This window comes from Corvus moneduloides, chromosome 15, assembly GCF_009650955.1.
Source record: "Corvus moneduloides isolate bCorMon1 chromosome 15, bCorMon1.pri, whole genome shotgun sequence".
In the NCBI taxonomy this organism is placed as follows: Eukaryota; Metazoa; Chordata; class Aves; order Passeriformes; family Corvidae; genus Corvus; species Corvus moneduloides.
In genome coordinates, this window is record NC_045490.1 from 8,254,964 (window position 1) to 8,277,161 (window position 22,198).

A 22,198-nucleotide genomic window follows, 5' to 3' on the forward strand; every position below is an offset into this window, starting at 1 on the left:
TATGGTGTGCTGAGCAGACATCTTGGCATCAAAGCCTTATTTATAAATCTTTTCATCACAATTCCAATAGTGTTGGAAGCTAGAAATAGCACAGGCGTAGCAGGAGCACCATATGGTGAGCATGGACCTCTCCAAGACAGGGCTGGAGCTTCGGCCAGGCTATGCCTGTGTTCAGATCTCATTGCAATGCTGAGCACCAAGGCTGCAGCTTTTGGAGCAAACACCACGATGCTAATCTGATTGTTAAAGGTGGCATGTGAGTAATGCCTGCCTCGGGGACCAGCTCAATTGCTCTCAAGGTAAAGCAAATGAAGTCAGTATAAAAGGTTGACACATATTCATGAAGATCAAATTTGACAAGCATCCTCTAGATATATTTAATATAAAATGTAGATGACAGGATTTTGCAGGATCTCTGAATTCTGGTCATCTAAAGCAGTTCTGCTGGTGTCTGTTTCTCTATCTGTACCATGTACTGAAATATTAACTTCCAAAGCCATCAGGATCCCAGAGATGAAGTGGACAGGAAACCAATTTCTATTGATTTCAGCCCTGGTTTGGTCTGCTGCATGAAAAAAAGGATAAAAGAATTCTTTTTCTGCTTGCACATCTGCCCAGACATACCAGGCTCATGCCTGCTCCATCAGCAGCTCCACATCATGTCTGCTCACTGCTACCTTCATGCTGGCGGCTGAAGTGGCTTCCACTGGGAGATTTTTGTTTTTCTGAGGGACTTCAGCTCCCAGTTTGTCAGCAACATGAACTGGGACAGAGAAAAAAAAAAAATCCTTCCAAGAGGGGATATCCTGAACTGGAGCAGCACCAAACTTCCCAGTGAGGTCAGTGGTGGTTCAGCAACACTCACCCAGGAGCAGCTTTCTGGTGAAGTTTTAATTAGGCAAATTTATGATTATACTTCAGAAAAAGCATTTTATCTTGCTGAGCATGGGGGGTTAGACTAGATGATATCAAGAGGCCCCTTCACATCCTCAACAGTTCAGTCATTCTATATATTTTTAAATTCTACTTAATTGTTAAACTAGCAGCTGACTTTTTTGAGCTTTTCTAAGAAAACAAGAAGCAGCTATTATTTCTTAGCAGCAGATGTACAGTAACCCTTGATTAAATTAATTTGACTGTTCATAATTTTTCTTTCTTCGTAATTTGTTTTTGCTCATAACTTGCTGTTGCTATTCTCAGATGCTTTTTATACAGCTGCTGCAGATCCCCTCCATGCAGAAACACACTGAAAATATTTTAACACTCACCTCAGTCTTTTAATATGACTTGAGTACTCCTAAAATCTTAATACACTGTATATTTTTCTTTAGAAAGAGGCAAGGGCTCAAAGCAAAAGCTAATCAACTCTGTAAATTGATAAGTCAGAAAAGTAAATGATGCTAACAAAAACCCCCAGCTTTTCCTTGAAATATTTGGTTTTTTGTGTATGTCAATGAATAAAGATGTGAGGTTTAACAGGATATTTGAACTTCCATGATTGTTGGGATTTTCTTGCGTAATTCCCTCAGTATGTCTGTGTCTGGTCTGTTTGCATGATGGGGATGGGAAGAAAGAAAGTTTTTGTTATCGTTCATCAAAGGCTTTTTTTTTTTAAATTTAGTGTCAGAGCTTGGATTTCCTGGAACATCAAGCAGTAATTATCTCCCTGTGTTTGTTGACCTTTCAGTCAACTCAGATTTTGCTTTTGGATTCAATGCTAATTCTGTGGCAAATTTTTAAAGGAGTCTCAAGTTCCTCTTTAATTAGAATCCAGGAATCTTGTTCCCAGTCAGTCACGGGACTTCTCTTCCTTCAGCTGACGACTCAGTGCAGTATGTCAATGGTTTTGTTTGAATGCCTAAATACAGGCAAAGTTTTAGCTGGTTTTAGTTACTAAAGAGCATTTCCAAAGATGGTTATGCCTTCATATGCCTTAGGTTTTGGGGTTTCTGTCTGACAAGCCCTGGGGGTCTGACCCTGCCAGGTTAGTGGGAGGTTCTGCAGTGCTCAGAGGTTGTGGATGCCCGTGGAGAGTGTGCTCTCTTGGGATCAGGTTTACGGTCACTAACACGGATGGTGGCATTCAAAACCACTGGAGTGTGACATTTTTCACAGTTCCCCCTGCTCCCACCGGCCACAAAGAGCTGGAGACAGACGGCGCCTGTGGCAAGAGGCCTTGAGAGCCAATTCCAGGAGAAAGCCCGGGCTGCCCTGGACACATATTTGATCTTGGTTGACATGCATGACACCAGTCCAAAGGAGGAGATCTCTGATTTCCACTCAGGGCAGGAGTGCACGGTGCATTTGGTGTAAGTGAGAACTTGACCTGCTAACACGGTCAGAAAGGTCTGGGAATAAAGAGCTGGAAGCACTAAGACACTTAAAGCCATCTGAAATGCACAAATGTAAATGTGTGCTGGATAGGGTATCATGCCATGCTGACAGCATTGCTAGGCTGACTGGCAAAGATATTCTTTACAAATAGTGAAATAGTGGGCTGCATAGCTAAAAGAGATTATTTGCTGACTAATTTGCCTCCCAAAAGTTTACCCTGTGGGTGTGGCAAGGTCCCTCTGACCTTTACTTTGCAGCTCCTCAAAAGGCAATAAACGTAGAGCCGCCCAGTGAGGCTGTGAAGTGCCCATCCTGCAGCGCAGCTGGAGCAATCTGCTGCCCTGGGCCCTCCCTGCTGTTTGCTGTAAGAGCTCCCAAGCCTTACAGGAGGAAGCTGGGAGTGCCTCGCTGACAGCTCAGGTGCCTGATGGCTTTGTGCTCCTGCAAGGGCTGCCTGTCTCTGGTAATGGCTGCAGTTTGTATGTGCATCTTCCACCTGTGCAAGTTAAATATGAAATTGTTCCTGTGTCTTTTTTTTTCTTTGGAAAAATTGTCCTGTGAAAACATGATGCTCAAATACAATCTTTTCTCTGGCTGCCCAGATAGCTGCCCATGTGTTGAATTAAACACACACAAACATATATTTATTTTTTTTTTTTACACGCTGTTACAATTTGAGACTTGTAAACTGTATCTCCATTTTTCTTGCAGAATCTCCTTAGTCTCTTCCAGGGTCTGAGTTCCGTTGAGATCTTGTCTCAGCTCTGTTCTGCTCTGTCAAATTCAGCTCCTTCCCTGCCACCTTAGAGCCAAGCCAAGCCCCTTCCCCAAGATTTAGGCTGTTTGGCATTCATTCCTGCAGCTGAGGAGAGCTCCTTTAGCAGTGGAATCTGCCCAAGAGGCACTGGGAATGGGTAAGGACTGCAAGGTAATAGTTGCTGTGGTTATGTAAAAGGAGAGGCAGCTAGACAGTTTTGTTGAGGAAATTCCAGAAGAACGGGAAATTGGCTCTGGGGAAACTGTTCTGAGATCTCTTTCTTTTTTTGATCCACACAAAGATGCTTGACTTTTATTCTTGCCTAGGTTTACTTTTCATGTGTAAGAAAACAGTGGTTGAATTTATTTGAAAAGCAAACAAAACCCAAATACCACTCCCAAACCAAATAATCTGATGGGGATTGAACAGCTTCCATTGGCCAACTACTTCAGGAAATGTGGGAATATGATCAGACTACAGTCATGGGTTGGTTTTTAGTAGTTGTAATGATGGCAAATCCTGAGATGGCTTCAAGGTAGAAATTAAAGCATGGAATCATCTGACACAACTATACTATCCAAATTATTGTAGTCCCAAAATTAATCACTTTATAACTTGTTAGTAGACAAATCTGTTGGCCCTTATTGAGGACAGGAGAGATTTGAATGTGCTGGGGAATATAAGGGTGCCCTGGGAGCCTGTGGAGGGTGTGCAGCGCTCACTGCAGGTGTGCCTGGGAAATCCGTGCCTCTCCCAGTCCCCCCTCAGGCACTGCGGGTCTGATTCCATGCAATTAAGCACTGCAGGAGTCTACAACCAAAAACGGAGCTGCCAAGGGGGGATAAGAGATTCTCTTCAGAGGGAACCCGAACTTTCAGAGGTTCTTGTGACTCTAGTAGCCATTCCTGGCTGGAAGAACTAATTCATGGAGCTGTTACAACCCTGACATCTACATGAATTAACAGCTTTTCCTCACCAGGTATGAGGGTGAAGTGAATTCTGCAGAGAATAGCTCCACAGAGGTGCCAATTCCATCACATTATGTAAATAGCCTGTGACTAATGGAGAAATCTATGAAATGAAATGAAAGAAATGAAATGAAATGGAAATGAAATAAAAGGCATCAGTCAGTGCATTTGCATGGAAACCAAAGGAACCTTGTTTAAAAATGAGTGATATCAGACAAGATAATTCTACAGTTGCCATTGTGGAATATTTCTAACTGTCTTATTAGCATAGAATTGAAAGGACAATGTTGTTTATGGAGTCTATCTGGTTTCACTAAGTTCTGCAGCCTGTCTGACCTTCATTGTGAGGTTTCTCAAAACTTTGCTACAGATTCACTCTCCTCTCATTTTTGAATTGCTTTTCTATGTCTGCTCTTATCTATTTTCTGTCCCTGTTTTAATTTTTTTTCCTCCTCTGCCTTGTACCCCTTAGCTTTTAAAATTTTTCTGTCTCCTTTTATTAAGCTGGCTATTCCTGTTTTTTAATTTTTTCTTGTTTGTCACATACCCTGTTGCTTTTTAATTTTTCTTTGTCTTTTTTGTTTGTTTATTTTCCTCTTCTCTTAGCTCATCCTGATGTTTTAGAGCACACTGCTGTGTCTGGAGTGTACTTTGTACCCCCTCTGGGTTTGTCAGGACATCTCCAGAGGTCACCCCTTCTCCTCAGAGCAGTCTCTGTGTCCTCTTGTCCTTCTTATTTGTCTCCACTGGGTCAGCAGCTCCCTCACACATCTGAAGTCTGGTCAGGTCCCTTCCCGAGTACCTTTGTGTCCTTGATCTGTGCTCATGGCCATCCCTTCAACCTGCAGCAGGCTCTGGTTCTTTCTTGGACCTTTGGATCTTTCTTTGGACCTTTTGGTGATTCTTGTTGTTCTGGCGCCCTGTTTGAATTGGAGGTGTCCTATCCCAGTTACCAACAGTACAATTCACCAGCTGGGCAGGGTGATGGTTTTACACAGGGTAATATTTATTTGTCAGCCAATGGGAGAAATCAGTCTTTAAATCACACACAGCACTGGCACTGCCTTTGTCCCCAGACAGGATTACAGTCAATAATCAATTGAGCTCTTTGTTCAATGGAATAATTTCCACAGTGGATGCCAGTTCCCAAGTACCCAACCCTAGTTATATGTGCTTAAAGTGAGATGAATCAACCATAGAATACAGACATGTAAGGACACAGTTCATTTACAAGGATGTTTATAAATATATTGGTCTGGTCTGCATGACCAAACCACTCAAACAAAGCTCTGACACAGTTTTTTATTTTTTAAAAACTAAGAGTTTGTACACTGGAATAGCATGTGGGAGTTCAGGCTCCCCCTCTAGCTTTCCGTAGTTAATTCCATGGTGCTGCTCCCACCGAGGAAGCTCACAGTCCTCCAGCTGGTTGCATCAGGTAACAACTTTCTGCTGAGAAAGGCTGTTAGTATTTTCTCTACTTGCCATACCAATAAAACAAGGGAAAATAAAGTCATCAGCATTACCCAAGACAGGGCATTTGCCAGTTTACCTTGAGCAATCTTTAAGTATTACATATTGCAGTTACATTTACCACTGCCACATACCACGTTGGAGTCCATAATACTTATGCTATAAAAACAAGCAACGGCTCTTTGATCCTATTCCTGTCACAGTCAATTGACTCCCACTGACTTGCTGGGAAGTTCAGTACCAGGAGGCACAGGAAGCCAGTGGATGTAGTGAGAGAACATGCAGCGCTGAGGGCAATGTCTTCGAGACAGTGAGGATCCTCTGTTCCATTAACAATATGATTGTTACAAGTGCAACATTAAGGAGAAATACTTGATGACTGAATGTTCAGAACAGAAATGGAGCATCCATCAGCACTTGAGTCAAATGATAGTGTGAGAAAGAAATGAAATGGAGAAATCAAGGCACAAGTATTGTTCACTTTTGATTCTGAAGCAGTGTCATTGCTGAGAGAGCTCCCACCTGCTAATGAAGAACCCTCTTATACCAAGATTCGGACTGGAAGGAAAAATTGAATACTTAACTCTGATCAGGATGTCAGGAGTAGACAATTGGTATTACAAAAAGTGATGGCAATCTTTTTTTTTTTTGCCTGTCTAATGCATACTGCCCAAGCACTTCTCAGGAGAGAGTAGAGAGACCATCCATCAGCATCACATAATTTGAACCAGAATGCATTTCATGCCTGTATTTAAACCACTTGGGACATGATACTAAAACCACCTCTGCTGTAAAAGTAAACATTCTCGGGCTTGTGGATGGGATGGGATGGGATGGGATGGGACAGGACGGGAGACACTTAGGCCAAGTTCACACATGGGAATCTCAGCTGGGCCTGATTTGAACACTAAATACTGTCTGAGACATTTGCCAACAAGAGTAATCTGAACTGTTTTGCTAGTAGTGATAAATTAGAGTAAACTGTGAATGTCATGTGCTTGTAAAATGCTTTTAACATGGGCCCTGAAGCTGTAAACAAATATGAGGAAGAGAATGATAGAGATTTGTGTTCCAAATCCAGCTGATAGTCCAGGCTCTAGCAGGTGTGATACCAGCAAATGACTTCTGACAGAAGTAGATGGCTTTCTGTACAGGTCCTGGGATCCCCAAGAAAAGCGAAGTTCCTGGATCAGATCTGCTCTCAGTTAAGCCAGGTGCAATGAAGACAGTGAATCATTTTGTTACCCACGAGTCTCAGTTCTCAGAGAAAAGCAGCTCCATCCCCTCCCCTTCACCAAAGCACAAACAGCCCCTCTGACCATGCACGGCCCCAGAGCCATTGACTGCAAGGTGCTGCTTTTAACTTGATTAAATGCTTATTGTGCAGATCAAACAGATGATGTGCATCAGCAATGAAGGCAGCCCAGTGACCCGGGTTGGAGTTCATTGAAATAGTTAGAACTAGATACTCTCAACAGTCTGATCATTGGCTGTTATTAGGTATTTCTGTCTCCTGGTTTCTTTCGTATGATGCACAAGGCAGGTGTTTAAGTTAAGGTTTGTGTAATCGATTCCAAATGCATACTATTTGATTTAATTAGATAAAACCCCTAAATTACACTAAAGCTAATCCATACCTATCACTCAGATACTGGATTAGCATGTCACTAATTCTGCCATACTTGCTCTTGTGATGGGGCTGCACTAAGAGATTTCACCGAAGCCTTTTATCTCAGTGTGAATCAGGGGGCACTTAACAAACCTGAGTACCTGCATGAGCTGGTGAGGCTCTTCTGACAGAGCTTCTCTGATGAGCAGAGTGGTGCAGACAGTCTGAACAAAAGCTGTAACAAGAGAACTGTGACCTGACCGAATCCTTTAGGAACTGGATGGCAATGGAAAGTGATGGTCCCTCTCCAAGAGAACTTTACAGCCTTAAGGTGAGTTGAAAAGGAGCTCATTGTAATTTGAATGTTAATTCTTTTTGCTTAAGTGGGGCATCGATAAATTGCTAAGAAATACTTTACAAGAAATCTTATGTACAGGTGTTAAAACAGAGGTTTTTGAAACTCAGAAAAAAAAAAAGAAGGGGCTTTAGCAGTACAAGTAATTACTTATATTTAATTTGAACATGGTGAGTTGTTGGACTAAAGTGTTCTAAGTACTGTCTTTCAACAGCTCAATATTAACTGATTTTTTATGTTGCCACTATATCATGGATGAAGAATAAGTTTGGCTGTTCTTTTATGGCCACACTGGAAAGTGGTTTTTAAAATGTTTTAGTTTTAAGAAAAGTTGTTTTCAGTATTGTACCTTTAGGCTTCTTTGCACTGTGTTACAAAAGAAACTATTTTCAAACACAGAAACTGTGTTTCTGTGGACAGAAATGACCACATCTGCTCAAGTATGCCCTTTTGCTAGTGCAAAAATGTGGGGAAAAATATTGCTGAAATTAAAATGCAAACCTAATTTTCTACTCAAAGGGAAATCTAACTAAGTAGCTAGACCAAAATTTACTCTGAATTCGTAGTGTGTTTTTTTTATAATGGAGATTCTAAAAGGTCTGTTGTAAGGACCGGTGATGATGGTAAGAGAGAAAGCAATGATCTTTACTGGTGGTTTGGAGAATGCAATGCTTTTAGGAGAAATGTTAAATATGTATTTAATCTTGAACAACATCATTCTGAGTGGAACTTGCAGTACATCAATGGGTCCTGTTTTAGAGTTCATTAAAAAAAAAAATTCCAGCTCTAGCCTTTTCCCTTGTTAAAATACAATTTCTGGGCTGAACTGGTACTAAACCAAAGCAAACTGCATGAGGGGGCTGAAAGGATGGTGGTGGAGTCTTAGGATAACTTCAAGGGCCTTCCTTACAGTGTGAACTGCCTGTCAACTGCAGATTAACCAGGGTACTGATGTAGTGTTGGAAAACAAAAATGCCAGAAAACAGTGTGTGAAAGGCCGCTGAAGTTAGGAATACCACAGCATTCAGGGTTTGCTTGGGGGAAGCCAGGTGTTTAGGAAGGACATCCCCATCAGTGGCTGAAATGGAAACATTTTAATTGGTGTTAAGGTAGCATGCCAGTAACTTGGAAACTGTGGATTAAAAAGGAAGATGTTAATACTGTTTATGATTTATTATTATTGATCTTTAGGACTCTTGGAAGTGGTTTATCAGCATTAATACTATCATAAAGTAGCTGTTAAGAGTATGCCTACAGGAGGATAATCCCGGTTGTGCTGAACTAAATGGCAAAGACTTCCTCTAAACTTGGTGGTAACATGACCAAGACCTGCAGAAAGAGGCCATCTGCAACAAAATACAGAATTTTGGAAACTGCAGTTAGATTATTTTATATATCCACATGGGGATTATTTAACTTCAGAGATCCCTTAGATGCATCTGTTTGCAGGTTTGAAAGGGCAATATTTTCATATTCCTCATGTGATGCTGAGCATCTGCAGTGGTGAACTAACACTACCAAATCCTTCTGAAAGTTCCTGTTCAGAAACCCATAAAAGATGGGATTGATACATGTTGAGATCATGGCCACAAGGTGGCAGATTGTAAATGCCAGGTTATGATTACAGCTCATAAGTGCCTCATAGTTCCAGTCAAAAACCACATTGAATGTATTGAGAGGCAACCAGCAAGCTGCAAAGGTCACAACAATTGATACCAGCATCATATTAATCCTTTTGTTTTCACTCAGCCTGTTCTCATTCTCTCTCATCCTGTCTATTTTACCACGTCTCCTTCGAAGACACACAAATATCCTGAGATAGCAGATAAAAATAAACCCCAGTGGGAAGCAGTACTGGAAAACCAGCAGGCTAGTGGTGAAAATCAGTCTCTCTGTATGAGATGGCCATGCTTCGATGCAAGCAACCTTGTTCTTGTAGAAATCACTATGGAAAGACAGATGTTTGAAGGGTTCATCTGTTATTTGGTGGAACACTAAAAATGGAGTGGATATGATGAGGGAAAGTCCCCAGATGAAAAGAATTCCCCAATAAGCATGTGAAATATTAGGCTTCCAGCCACATGGGTTCACAATTAACTGATATCTCTCAATAGCAATGAGTACAAGTGAGAAAATGGAGACTGTGACAGAGAGACTTTGTATGAAAGAGCCTATTTTACACATTGCTTCCCCAAATATCCAGTGGTCCATTAAGGTATATGCAACTGTGACAGGAATGCACATGATACAGATTAAGACATCTGATAAAGAGAGGTTGGCGATCAAAATGTTGGTAACATTTTGAGCTTCTTTCCGTCTCTTTATTATAACAATTAAGCAAAGATTTCCAACAAGCCCCACTAATGTAACCAATGTGTAAGCTGTAATAAGCAAGAATTCTGCAAGGAAGGAAAGTTGGCATGTATCAAAGTCCAAGAACTGAGAAAGGCTAATGTTAGAGATAGTTTGATTAGCCAGGATCTCACTGGGGTGCTGAACAGCTTTATCCATCTTGAAGCATCTTCCAACCTATGGACAAAACTTTGTATTATTTAGAATATACTTTGCGTGGAGATTTTCAAAGCAGTGGGTACTGTGGGTCTGTCATTGTAGTCAGTGTCCTTAAAGTTTTGAGCAAATCCCACATGATTAATTACAGTACTGGAAAGCATGTGGTTATTAGTGGGTTTATGTATCTCTGTGGAAGTAGGTTGATGTCACCTTTCTGAGATTCTGCACTGACTGTGCTACAGGTCTATAAATCACAGCAAGAAATAGCTGTGATAGCAGCTCTGACTAAACTTGTATGGATGCTTTCATACAAATCCTCTTTTACCAGTTGTGGATAAAGTTTGCTTTCCAGAATAAAGTATTCTAAGATCTGCCTCTGCTGAAGATTTAACAAGGTTTAATGGATTCTGGTGAGGATAATCTGTTGCGTTTGTATTGCCAGCAAAGAAAACTGGGTCCTGCCATCACTCTGCTAGCTTAGACATCACACTTACATTTTCTTTAGAACTACAAAACATTGTGAGTTAATACACTCAATCCTCCTGAATTAATCAAAATGATGTGTGCTTGAGCTCAAATGGCATTCAAAACCTCTATGATATCTTAAAGGGAGTTTCCTGTTCTGCTGATGAATTGAAGATAGTATGTCCTTTTTCCTAAACCTAACCTGAGAACAATGTAAACAACACAAAGCTCACATAGTTATGCAAGCAATTATTCCTCTTTCAGCTCTAACTTAAGCAGGAGTCAAGCAAAAAAATCTGATATTAGCACAGTGCTGTGGTTTTAAAACTAATATCTTAATGGGTTTGAATTTATCACTGAGTGCAAAAGTCTATCTTAATTTAAAGGCTCACCAGCTTTCTTGCTAGAAAGTTTTTTTTCCAACCTGGGAAAGGAAAAGTGAAGTACGAAAAGAATAACTTTTAAAATTTGAAAGTGGATAATGGATATATGCTCTACACATTTATCTTTCAAAACTCAACTTTAACTCACCTTTATTCCCCTGTGAAATTACTGGAAAACTAGCTGGAAGGAGATTGTTCTTCACCCCTAGTAGTGGTGATGAGAGCCTGTGGAGAAAGGAGAATGAAGAAGCAGTGGGAAGTTAAAGAGGATACACAAAAAGAAGAAGGGATAGGTAGATGTTTTATTACTAGAAATAATCTGCTTATGTGGAGATTTGTCAGCCTTTTCACAGGAATGATTGCCATTATTTATTCACTAAAGAGTAAAAAAATGTTTAGTTGCTTGTACAAAATTAAACACCAAATCCAGGGTTAAACTGGAATTATGATTCTGTAGTTGTTTTCCGACAGACACTCAAAGAATATTCCAGCCAGAGTTGTATCCTGGACTGCTTTATTCTGATACTTCTGTTTGGCATAAGTTTGGGTGCTTCAAACTAGGATTCTAAAAAACTCCAAAAAATACCATGCTTGCCTTTGGAGCATCTATTACCACTCTCATTCTGATTAAAATATCCTTTTCAATCAGCATACTTGTGTTGGAGTGAGAAGAGGCTGTAGATATATGTGACTCTATGTGACCCTGATGTCCCAAAAATGACTTAAATTGTGGTCAGGGCTAACATTAAGCCCTGTAGTCTCCCTGAAGAATGTACCTGGTTTGGTTACAGCTATATTGCGCCAATGACATGGAAAACTCTACAATCCTGCTGCGAAAGCTATGGAAGTCTGGTGGCTCTGATAGATTTTGCAGTCCCTTGCAGGTGTCCCTACTTCAGTAGGGCAAGACCAAGAGCTGGGTACTTCACTGTGTGCCCACCAGCCTCCAAAAACTCTTTTGTTCCTGAGTCCAGGAGAAAGGCCGTGGACTGTGACTCAGACACAGTTACATCCTGCAGAATTCGGTGATGTGGCTGGACAACAGCACCTTCAGGACCCCTATTTCCTGGAATGCATTGGAACCCACATTTCCCTGGAGCAGCACTAATTGCCTGGCTGGATTTGTCACACGGAAGGATGCATGTGCTGGAAGGACAAGAGGCAGTAAATAGTAAATTTACCACCAACAGTGGCAGTTGTTGCCCCGGTGAGATTTACTGCCACTTCAGAAGTGTGAGGATCTAAAGACTGGCTGCTTTGCCCCAAGGGTGATCTTTCTCTTTGCCGTGCCTGTGGTGTTCACCTGGCTGGCACAGATCTGATACCTTCAAAGACAAACTCTGCTCTTCCCTGCTTTTTATGTGAACAGGAGAAGCTGTAGAGACTCAAAAGGCCATGAGGCTGAGCCAAGTTTGTAATATTTTATGCACTATTTACTAAGCTTGCTTATTTCTCCATGGATGCACAACACAGTTTGATAGCAGATTCTGAATGTCCTCTCCCAAGAATTCAGGGTGGTAGGGCTTCTTTGGCATTTTCTGTTTGGGAAAAGTCCCTGTACTGACCTAATCAGTTTGCTCGCTACATCAGTTTTAGGCACATGCTCCATCTACACTGTCCTTTTGTCAGGAAAATGTGTCATTTCTTTTCACTCGTTGGTTTGTGCTGGGAGTTAAAGAGTGCATGTCATGCTGCAAGGCAATTTAAACATTTCCTTGGCAATAAAACAATTACAGCTGTCTTGGTAAACATATGGAGTATTCACAGCATTAAAAAAAATACGTTACTCTAGTATTTACTACAGCATGCTGAACTGTATTGTAATACCTACTGGCATTTTTTAATCTAATAAATAAATGTTACTGGAATCAGCATCCTTGAACTGCATCTACAGCTGATATCAGAATTGAAGTGTTTTATAAAAAGAACTAATTACTTCAACCCCCAATCCATGCATTTTGGAAAAGATTCTCTACCATAGTAAGAGTTTAACACTAAGTTATTATAAACCCCTTAGCCTAGTTGTTTCATTCCTCTATCTGCAGAAATATTACTGAAACATTCATAAGCAAAAGAAAGGTCTAAAATAAAATTAGTTTTAGAAAGGCTTTTTTCCCTAAGTATTTTCTTACCTATGCTAAAGATGAACAGTCACATCCTTTCAAGGTGACCAGTAAACGTTTCAATTACAAACATTGTTTATTCCTAAGTATTGCACAAATAAAATGTGGAGGAAAATTTACATTCAGTTTTAAATATAGGTTGTAGAGAATAAAACAATGCTTTAAAAGATATTTCAGTAACTTTTGTCACAGTTTTATGGATTTTCTGACTTCTTACCTGATGAAAAATTCAAGTAATATCCACACTGCCTTTAACAATTTTCCTTTTCTCTCAGAGCCAGCAAACACATCTTCTTTCTGTATAAAAGAATCGAGAGCAAAGTCATCTCTCCTAAAGCGATACCTAAACTCTCCTTTCTTCTCTGTCTGAAAGAAACCACAGATCCCCAATTTCCAACAGTATTGAATCTGCCAGGCTGTAGGAAGGCAGCTGAGGAATAAAACAAGCTCTGGAATCCAAGAAGAGACGAACAGCAGTGAGCAGGGAGGAGGAAGGACCAGTAGTCATGGGGATGGATTTTCCTCCACTCTGCTGCTTCCCTCCACCCTGTCAAACACCTTATCATGCAATTTCTTTTTCAATTATTTAATCTGTTCTGTAGTTCAAATGTTTTCCCTCTGCAGGATTTCATACATAAACATCTGTGGATGGCACATTCCTTTCTTAACTGATATGGCAATACAATAAGCTGCTTGGAAAGAGCGTGCACATCCTATTAAGTGTATCATTTGCTTTATTGCAATTGAGATAATTGGATTTTCATTATAAATTGATATTTTAGCATATACTCCACAGATAAAAATTATTCCTGGAAAGGAAAGCATGGCACACTGTACTAACACATAGTAAAAAGGGGCTTAATTTTTATTACTGTTTTTTCAGTAAGAGTCCATACATTCTGTAGTCGCATGTTTATAAAAATAAGCATTCGGCTTATTCATGAAATATTTGGAATGAACATTTATGGAATGGGAAAGGAAGAGCTTTTCTTAGCACCTGCAATCTGGTAAGTTGCTGCATAAACTCTTGTATTTTCACCTGGGTCCATTTAACTTCCAGTAGCCCAATCTAGCTTTTTTGAGAGAGTGATTTTTGGAAAGCAGGAGGATTTTTGGGATGAGCAATGCTGATGCTGTATTGAAGTGCAATTCAGAACTAATTATCTAAAAATATTGTTGGTTGTCATTTTACAGTGTTTGTATAAAATAGGTGGAGGGTGGAGGGAGCCTCTGTGATCAGCCAGACGAACCTCCTGCTTTTCATATATTTGTGTTTATTCACCATGTGTTTGTCCAGACTGTTTTTTAACCATCTGTGGTAATCTTAGATTAGGTATTCAAGTGCCTAATTGACTGCTAGGAAGACTGCCTTAACACCTCCCCCTAAAACTTCCTTCTCTTTAGTTTAACCCAGTGCTTTTTATTCTAGGTGTGATCTAGGAATTCTGATATTTTAACCAAAAATGCTATGATCAAGCAATGTGAATATATTTTTCTAAAGCATTTCTAGAACTTGTGGGTTTGATTGTCAAAATTACTATAAAAACTAAGTTTTGCTAAAGTACTTTAGAAATTCTGTTTCTGGTTGTGCTATAACCCCAGGAAGTTAATCAGAACCTGAACATGCAATGTGATAGATAAGCATCAGAACAAGCCATAAAAATGCATTATCTATTTATGAAGCAAGTAAGTCAATAAAATTAAAAGATGTTCTGATTCTATTTACAAATTTCAAAGGTCATGTTGCTTATTTACACACGCCTTTGTTTCTAATATAATTCTGTATGCAGTCCTTCATTTGTGGAAAAACAAGAGTATTTAACATGTAATCCATTGGTTTTACAGTTGTATCAACCTGCTGCCTCGCGTGGATTCAATTGTGTTGTAACCTGTTGTGAATTAGATCACATCCAGCATCAGAGGCTTGTGGGTGTAGCTGCTCGTGGTGTGTTTAATTCTGATGTCAAAGGTCTGTATGCTAAGTGGGACCCGTGGCTCTGGAGGACGGATCACACTGTAATGTTTTCAGCCAGATGCTGGAGTGTCTGTTTGCAGAAAAGGTTAATGGGTAGCAGAATTGTATTTACTTTTTATCAATGGTCTTGTTATTTCTGAATTTCTCAGTATTAAGTGATGGGTGAAGTGCCATAATAGGCAGGTTTTTAAACTTTGTAACAACTTGTGTAGCATTGGCAACAACCTGTTGGTGAAAAATAACATGTAAGTCCTTTGAGTTCACCTTTTGCTTTGGCATTTACATGATTCCTTGGCTAGCAGGAATCTTTGCTGATGGTTTATCACTCTAAACTTTTGCTTTTGCTTAGTTTTTTCTCCCATGTAACTGTGCAGCAGTCCTTGTTTCTGCCCATTGCAGCCCCCTTCTTCAGAAAGCAAGATTTAGTAGAGATGTACAGGTACAATTTCTCAGCTTCCCAGGTGAAGGAATTCTTTAACAGCAGATTGGCCAAGAGGTGGTTCAGAGACCTGTAACATCTCTGAAGGGTCACGGAATCACAGATGGGTTTGGGTTGGAAGGGACCTTAATGATCATCCAGTTTCAATGGGCAGGGACACCTTCTACTAGATCAGGCTGTTCCAAGATACATCCAACATGGCCTTGGACACTTCCAGGGATGGGGCAACCACAGCTTCTCTGAGTAATTTGTTCCAATGACTCACCACCCTCACAGTCAAGAATTTCTTCCCAAATCCCACCTGACCCTGCCCTCTGTCACTACAAAACCATTCCCTCTTGTCCTGTCATTCCAGGCCCTTGTCCAAAATCCCTCTCCAGCTCTCTTGGAGCCCCTTTAGGCACTGGAAGGGTTCTGAGGTCCCCCTGGAGCCTTCCTTGTCAGGCTGAACACTCCCAGCTCCCTCAGCCTGTCTCGAGAGCAGAGCTGCTCCAGCCCTTGGAGTGCCCTGATGGCCTCCTCTGGACTCACTCCAACAGATCCACAGCCTTCTTACATGGGAGCTCCAGAGCTGGATGCAGCATTGCAGGTGGGGTCTCACAGGAGTGGAGGAGAGAGGAAGAACCACCTCCATCATCCTGCTGGTCACACTGCTCTGGATGCAGCCCAGGACAAAGTTGGATTTCTGGGCTCCAAATGCACGTTGCCAGCTCGTGCTGAGCTTCTTGTCAACCAACATCCGCAAATCTCTCTCCTGGATTATTGCTTCCTGGTAAGTACTGTTCTTAACAGCACTTCAAAGAGGCACAGAAAAATCAACAAGAATAATTGGAAATCTCATATGTTAGTGTTGGATGTGCTGGTTAATGCCATGAAAGTAAGATAATACGTTGTGATGGAGGAAAACCACACTCCCCTCGTATTTTCCTGTTCTGTGGAGAGATTAACACCCTAGTAAGGGATTTTCAGTAAATAGCTTATAATGTGACCAAACTAGCAACAGCTAAGTGTGAACTGTGACTTTTTCTCCAGGGATGTACATGTGTAAGTTGGAGCACTGCTTCATGACTCAGAGTTTTTTCCCTAATTGGAAATGATTGTCACAAAAATAATTCATGTTCACTACCTGGAGTTTAGGTTTCACTCCATTATACTGCATAGCTCTAAAGGACAGCTTTGCAATATCCTTGATGCCTCATCATGATCTCAATTTTGATTCTCAATTAGCTCATGCCTAGAATGAAAAGTCAATTGTTTTAAAATCTGATTTAACTATAAATGAGTTACTTATAATAACATATTAACTTTTAAAATTATGTCATGCCATGAACTGTTGGCTAATTTCTGGACCTTATTCAGCTGGCATAGAGCTGAGATGGAGATGAATACACTCCCTGGCTGGAAGGTTAGCATCTTAATTTTTTGGGTCAGCCAAGTTACTTTTCTCACTGAAAATGAGATTAGATATGTGAGTAATTGTAATAGGAGTGTGACTGCATAAATTCATATTTTGTAATAGATTCCACTTTCCAAACCCTGATTCAATTCTTTGTAGCTTTCTAGAACTTCTCCAACTCCCTTTTACCAAAAGTCATCTCTGCCAAAAAATGAATTATTTCAATAGCTCACAGATTCCGGGAGAATATGACAATTTGTTTCTCTGGTTTGTTTTTTCCCATTCTAGAGTCTTTTTATAACAACACTGTGAGCACCGAACCCTGCTGTTCTCATGGCATGACATCTTTCAGTGTACTAATTGTTAATTAAGAAATACTTAAAAAATCAAAAGGTTTTTCCATTAATCTCAGTCTGTTTCAATTTTCCAGCATGTTTCAAACTGTAATAAGTGTTTTGATTTTCTGAATTAAAAATATGAATTCTAGATTGCTATTTTCTGTCTAGAAAGTCTCACTTCACACCACCTCATTTTAAAATTTCTTGAATAGCATGGATGCCTTACAGCTAATTTCAGGCAGGTATTTACTGAGCTTCACAGCACAACTCTTCCTGCTGTGTTCAAACAAAGCTTAACATCAGTCATGCAAAAGCACCACAAACCTACCCCACAGAGGTTCTGTGGAATGAGAAACAGTTGGAGCCTAGGAAGAGCTAAGAGGAAAAAAAATAAAAGCAAGTAAATTTTAATTTAACTGGAAAAAACATAATGAAAAATTTGCAGGTGAAAAAGATCAGAGTGTGGCTGAGATTGTTGCTGGCTCCAGGTCTTCTTTTGGCAAAATTTAGAATCCTGGTCTGTCTCGGACTAAGATACAGTGAAAGTTCTCCTGTCTCACATCTGTCACAGCATTGCTACATTCTTTGATCCTTCACAAGAATCTTGACTTTTGAGACTGTATTTTGCTGCCTCACTTTCATCCCATCACTTCAAATTATGGCCAGCTTTTATAAAAAATTTTAGGAAAGAGAAGAAAGGAAATAATAAATTATTAAAGAAGAGTGAAAAGATGAAAGAGGAAAAGAGAAATTGAACTTCAGAGGGAAGAGGAGGGAGGGCAGGATTTAAGGGAAAATGGTAACTTAAGTCCAAAGAAAAGGATGCAAATTCAATTCTCTGATGACTTTCCATTTCACCCTTCACAAAGCTGTGTTTCTTTCTTCAGCAAACTCCCCTTAAAAAGGGCTCCAGGAAGATTTTGTTTAGTAGATAAACTTTGATACTACTTACTGAAGAAATAGTACCTGTGGGTTATTCTGTTACCTTTTTTTCTGTAGGTTATGTTATTTTGCATTAAGCAAATACAAGAGTGGGGTAGTGTTTTATTCCCCATCTGAATTTACAGAAGGTAGAGATTTTTATCCTGAGGAGTGTCATGTTCAGACTTTAGGCAAAAGACTATCTAGTTGCCTCTCAGTACTTTTAAATCTTTTTCAACAAAAAACCCTCTCCTGATCAGTACTAATTCATGAAAGTCTCCAAAGTAAGATCACAGGTTTGATGTTTTTATGCAGATTAAAGTGCAAACAGCAGAACAGAGTGAAAGAGAAACTTTTGCCAAAAAGGCAAGAACTCTCCCAAAGACAGCTGTACATCTTTTAGAAGTTTTCACAACTGTAACTAAAGCAAGGTGCCAGGCTGGAAATGCTCGTGGTGCTGCTGCATTTTTAGACAAAATGCCTCCCTATGAACCGCACAATTACGCTCTGCCTGAGGTGTTGATTTGGGTAGGAGTGAGGTGTCCAGAAGTCTAATAATATCTCATTGAAATTATGAGAATAAAAATCTTTGCCTCTGTGTGTGTGTATCTCAGAGTGATGTGGGAAATTATGGTTGAATCCCCTGTATTCCCACCTATGCCTTCTGGGTGAAATGCGTGTGTGGCTAAGATGATGTTATTACAGTCTTCAATGTGAATGCAGAACTAGTCAGCAAACAGTCCACATGAAGGAATCCTGTAGCTTCAAAATGCTTTCTACTGCTGAAAAGTCAAACTAGACCTAAGTCTAGAGCACTGCACTATACTAAAAAAAAATACTTAAACTCATTAAAAATTCAAGTGATATACTTAAATTCCTTAAAAAAAAGAATCAATACCTGCTGACTATGGAAGCCAGACATGTAACTAGATTAAAGAGGTTGAAACTAGTTAAAAAGATATGACTTTGTGTTTATATGAGGGTTTAGATAAAATATTTATAACTTATGAACTACTTTTGACTTCATAATGTTTTTCTATTGCCCTTCATGCTCTTTTCCAAAACTTCATTATTCCTTTTCCATCTTGGCAGTTTGGACCCATTAAATAGCATGACAAAGTTGTTTCTTTAATGACAAAAATTGATATAAAGAATTCCTTAATAATTTATTTTGTACCAGTTTTACTAAGAATATATGATAACATAGGAAGTCATGTTGGAAAGGGACTGCTCAGATGTCTCTGGTTTGCAATCTCTTAAGCAGTAATGCCCTCCTGTGGACTCTAGGCAGTATGATTTCTTCTGAATAACTAGAGAGGTGTATGCATGAAAACGATTTGGCTTCCCTTCTTCCCAACACACTGATTAAACTGTCCCATGAAGACATTTAACACATGGCATCATTTGGCCAAAGTTTCTGGTTTGAGAAACACATTTCCTTTAGGTAATGATACAGGTGGAACTTTTATCTGAAAAAGCACCTAAATTTAGAAACTTCAGCAGCTTATACAATGATTTTTTTTTTATTATTATTCTATAGGCTGCTCTAAGAATTGAAAAAATGTCGTGCTGCAAGTGCCTTGTCAGAAAGTGAGAGGCATGTATTTCTTTTGTGTGCTGCTTTCCTAAGAATTTTTAAACCCATAGGATGGTATTATGCATCTACTAGTTTACAGCAAAAAGCAGTTTAAGAATTCTGTGGGGAAGCTGCTGTAGCTGCTGGAGTGGTGTCTGGTTTACATCTCACACAGTGAGGCTCGTCTTTGGTTCTGCACTCACACTGTGGCAGCACCTGTGTCTCTCGCTGGCTCACATAGCTTGAGGGAAAAGGCACAGTTCAGGAGCACAGAAAGGCACCTACTTGCTAGGAATGTGTGTAACAAGTGACTTGCTGCACCGATCAGGTGACTGGATGTGTGTTTTCAGAGGAGACATTTCCACCTGCAAGACTTGGTATGTGTGTGTTAAAGGCATTTTCCTTTCATTAATCAACCAGTCAAAAGCGTAAATGAAGAGGAAGCATTTGGGCTAACTTGAATTGAGTCAGTGGCTGATTTTTCCTACTGATTTACTCACATCTTAAAGACCCTCATCTCCTCCTCCTGATGCAAGCAGTGACTTTTTTTCTCTGATCTGTTCTTTGGCCTACTTGTTTGTCTTGTTTTCAGGGAGAGAAAGTGAGCTGTAAACAAGATTTGTTTTCTTTGTTGAGGCCATAATTAGCTCCTCCTAATTTTTTGTCCTTTTTGCTCTAACTACAGATCTATAAAACTCCCATGGATTATTTTCTACCTGACACATATTAATTTATCTTGTGAAGGGCCATACAGGTCTTACAATAACTAGTAGGCAAAATATAGTTTTTTATTTCCTGTAATTATGTGGAGCTTGCAACAGCCTCTGGAAGATTTTTATTTAATAGAGTAGGAAATATTTGTTTATTTTAAAACTGCAAATATTTCAGTGGATTATGGGCATACTCTCTTTTCTTAAACTAGATAAAATGATGGTGTCAGTTCATGCATTGAGATAAATGGATCTAAATGTGACAACTTTCCTTGTGATTTTCAAACACAGACATTTAATAGGTTATTTTTACTATAGACTTGGATGTAAGATAAAAAAAATCCAATTTGAGTAAAATCAGATTACTGCATTTGCAAGTATTAATGCTACTGGTTAGTGATAATCATAGCCTGTGAGACAAAAGCATGTTCAGCCTCTTTGGATCTCCTCTGGGGCTGTGGTTAACCAACCTTCCAGCACAGTCAGTGTTCCTCTTGTGTCTGTGTCTCCAAGGGAGCATTTTCAATTGATCTCTATCAGGGGGATGTTGCAGTTCTGCCTCCTCCCTCCAGCAAGCACCTGCAGGTTGTGCAAAAAATGAGGCAGCTGAAAACTAAGTCCTTTTTCATTATAAAACTGTCTCAGTTCTTTTAAGTGGATCGCTGTGTGTTTGTAGAAACATCAAGGCTGGCACATGGAAAAAGGCAGGATTGCAAGGCTGGAGCGCTGCACCAGTTCAGGCAACTGTGGAACTACATCCTGACAGTGCCCGACGCAAAACTGCAGCCATTCTTAGCTCCTGCATAATTTTTAACATAAACCCCAGTGGCTGTAAGACCAAAAAAAAAATCGTGTTTCTAATGAAAAATTCGCTAAGTAATGCTGCAGTCTTCATGATGGCAATGTTTAATGTACTATAAAAGAGAAAAAAACTGGAAAATTATCTCACTATGCCACAGGGTTTGCACACTCTTGAACAGCTCTAATTATTTCTCTGAGCAAATACCTCCTTTTCAGAGCTAGGGAGAGAGATTTAAGGGTGAGTAGGCTGTAATACAGTGGGAAAGAGGACTGAGAAGCAGGGGAGGAAACAGTAGCAGGAATAGTGAGTGGGAAAGAATCACAGAAAGTTGGAAAAGCCCTCCAAGATCATTGACTCCAACCCTTCCTTCGGCACTGCCAAGACCACCACTGAACCGTGACCCCAAGTGCCACATCTGCATGTCTTTTAAATCCCTCCAGAGATCTGACTCCACCACTGCCCTGGACAGCCTGTGCCAGGGCTGGACATTGTTTTCCGTGAAGAATTCTTCCCTGATATCCAATCTAAACCTTCCCTGGTACAACTTGAGGCTATTTCCTCTCATCCTGTCCCTTGTTCCCTGGGAGCAGAGCCCGACCCCCACCTGGCTGTCCCCTCCCGTCAGGGAGTTGTGGAGAGCGAGAAGGTCCCCCCTGAGCCTCCTTTTCTCCAGGCTGAGCCACTCCTCACCAAACTTGTGTTCCAGACCCTGCCCCAGTTCCGCCGCCCTTCTCGGGACACGCTGCAGCCGCCCGGTGTCCTGTGAGCCCAGATCGGGCACTTGGCAGCGGGTTACCAAGGGGAAGGGGGACACAGAGAGAAGACCCATCTTCTGACAGGGAGCAGACAGGAACAGGGCACGCCGGAGGGTTAAACCCCCTACGAGGGGAGTCAGCAGCGGGCTGGGGAAGGCGAGGGCTGGAGGTGGAGCCCGGCCGGGGCCGAGCCCAGCGGGTGCCGGCGCTCCGGGCGCAGGGAGCGTCTGTATCCAAAGGGGCGGTGCCAAGAGGCTGACCAGGCTCAGCTTCATGGTGCCAACCACGAGGACACGAGGCAACGGCAG

At 40.6% G+C, this 22,198-nt stretch overlaps 1 protein-coding gene across 1 annotated transcript; it reads right to left on the reverse strand.

The window, feature by feature from the left end:
• Nucleotides 1–5,041: 5,041 nt before the first annotated feature.
• Nucleotides 5,042–21,683, reverse strand: LOC116451637 (neuropeptide Y receptor type 6-like). Its single transcript, XM_032125289.1, has 4 exons — nucleotides 20,804–21,683; nucleotides 13,196–13,275; nucleotides 11,004–11,080; nucleotides 5,042–10,025 (listed from the first exon to the last, which is right to left on the reverse strand). The coding sequence occupies exon 4, from the start codon at nucleotides 10,005–10,007 to the stop codon at nucleotides 8,886–8,888; it is 1,122 nt and encodes a 373-aa protein (XP_031981180.1). The 5' UTR covers nucleotides 10,008–10,025; nucleotides 11,004–11,080; nucleotides 13,196–13,275; nucleotides 20,804–21,683; the 3' UTR covers nucleotides 5,042–8,885.
• Between the last annotated feature and the right edge of the window lie 515 nt (nucleotides 21,684–22,198).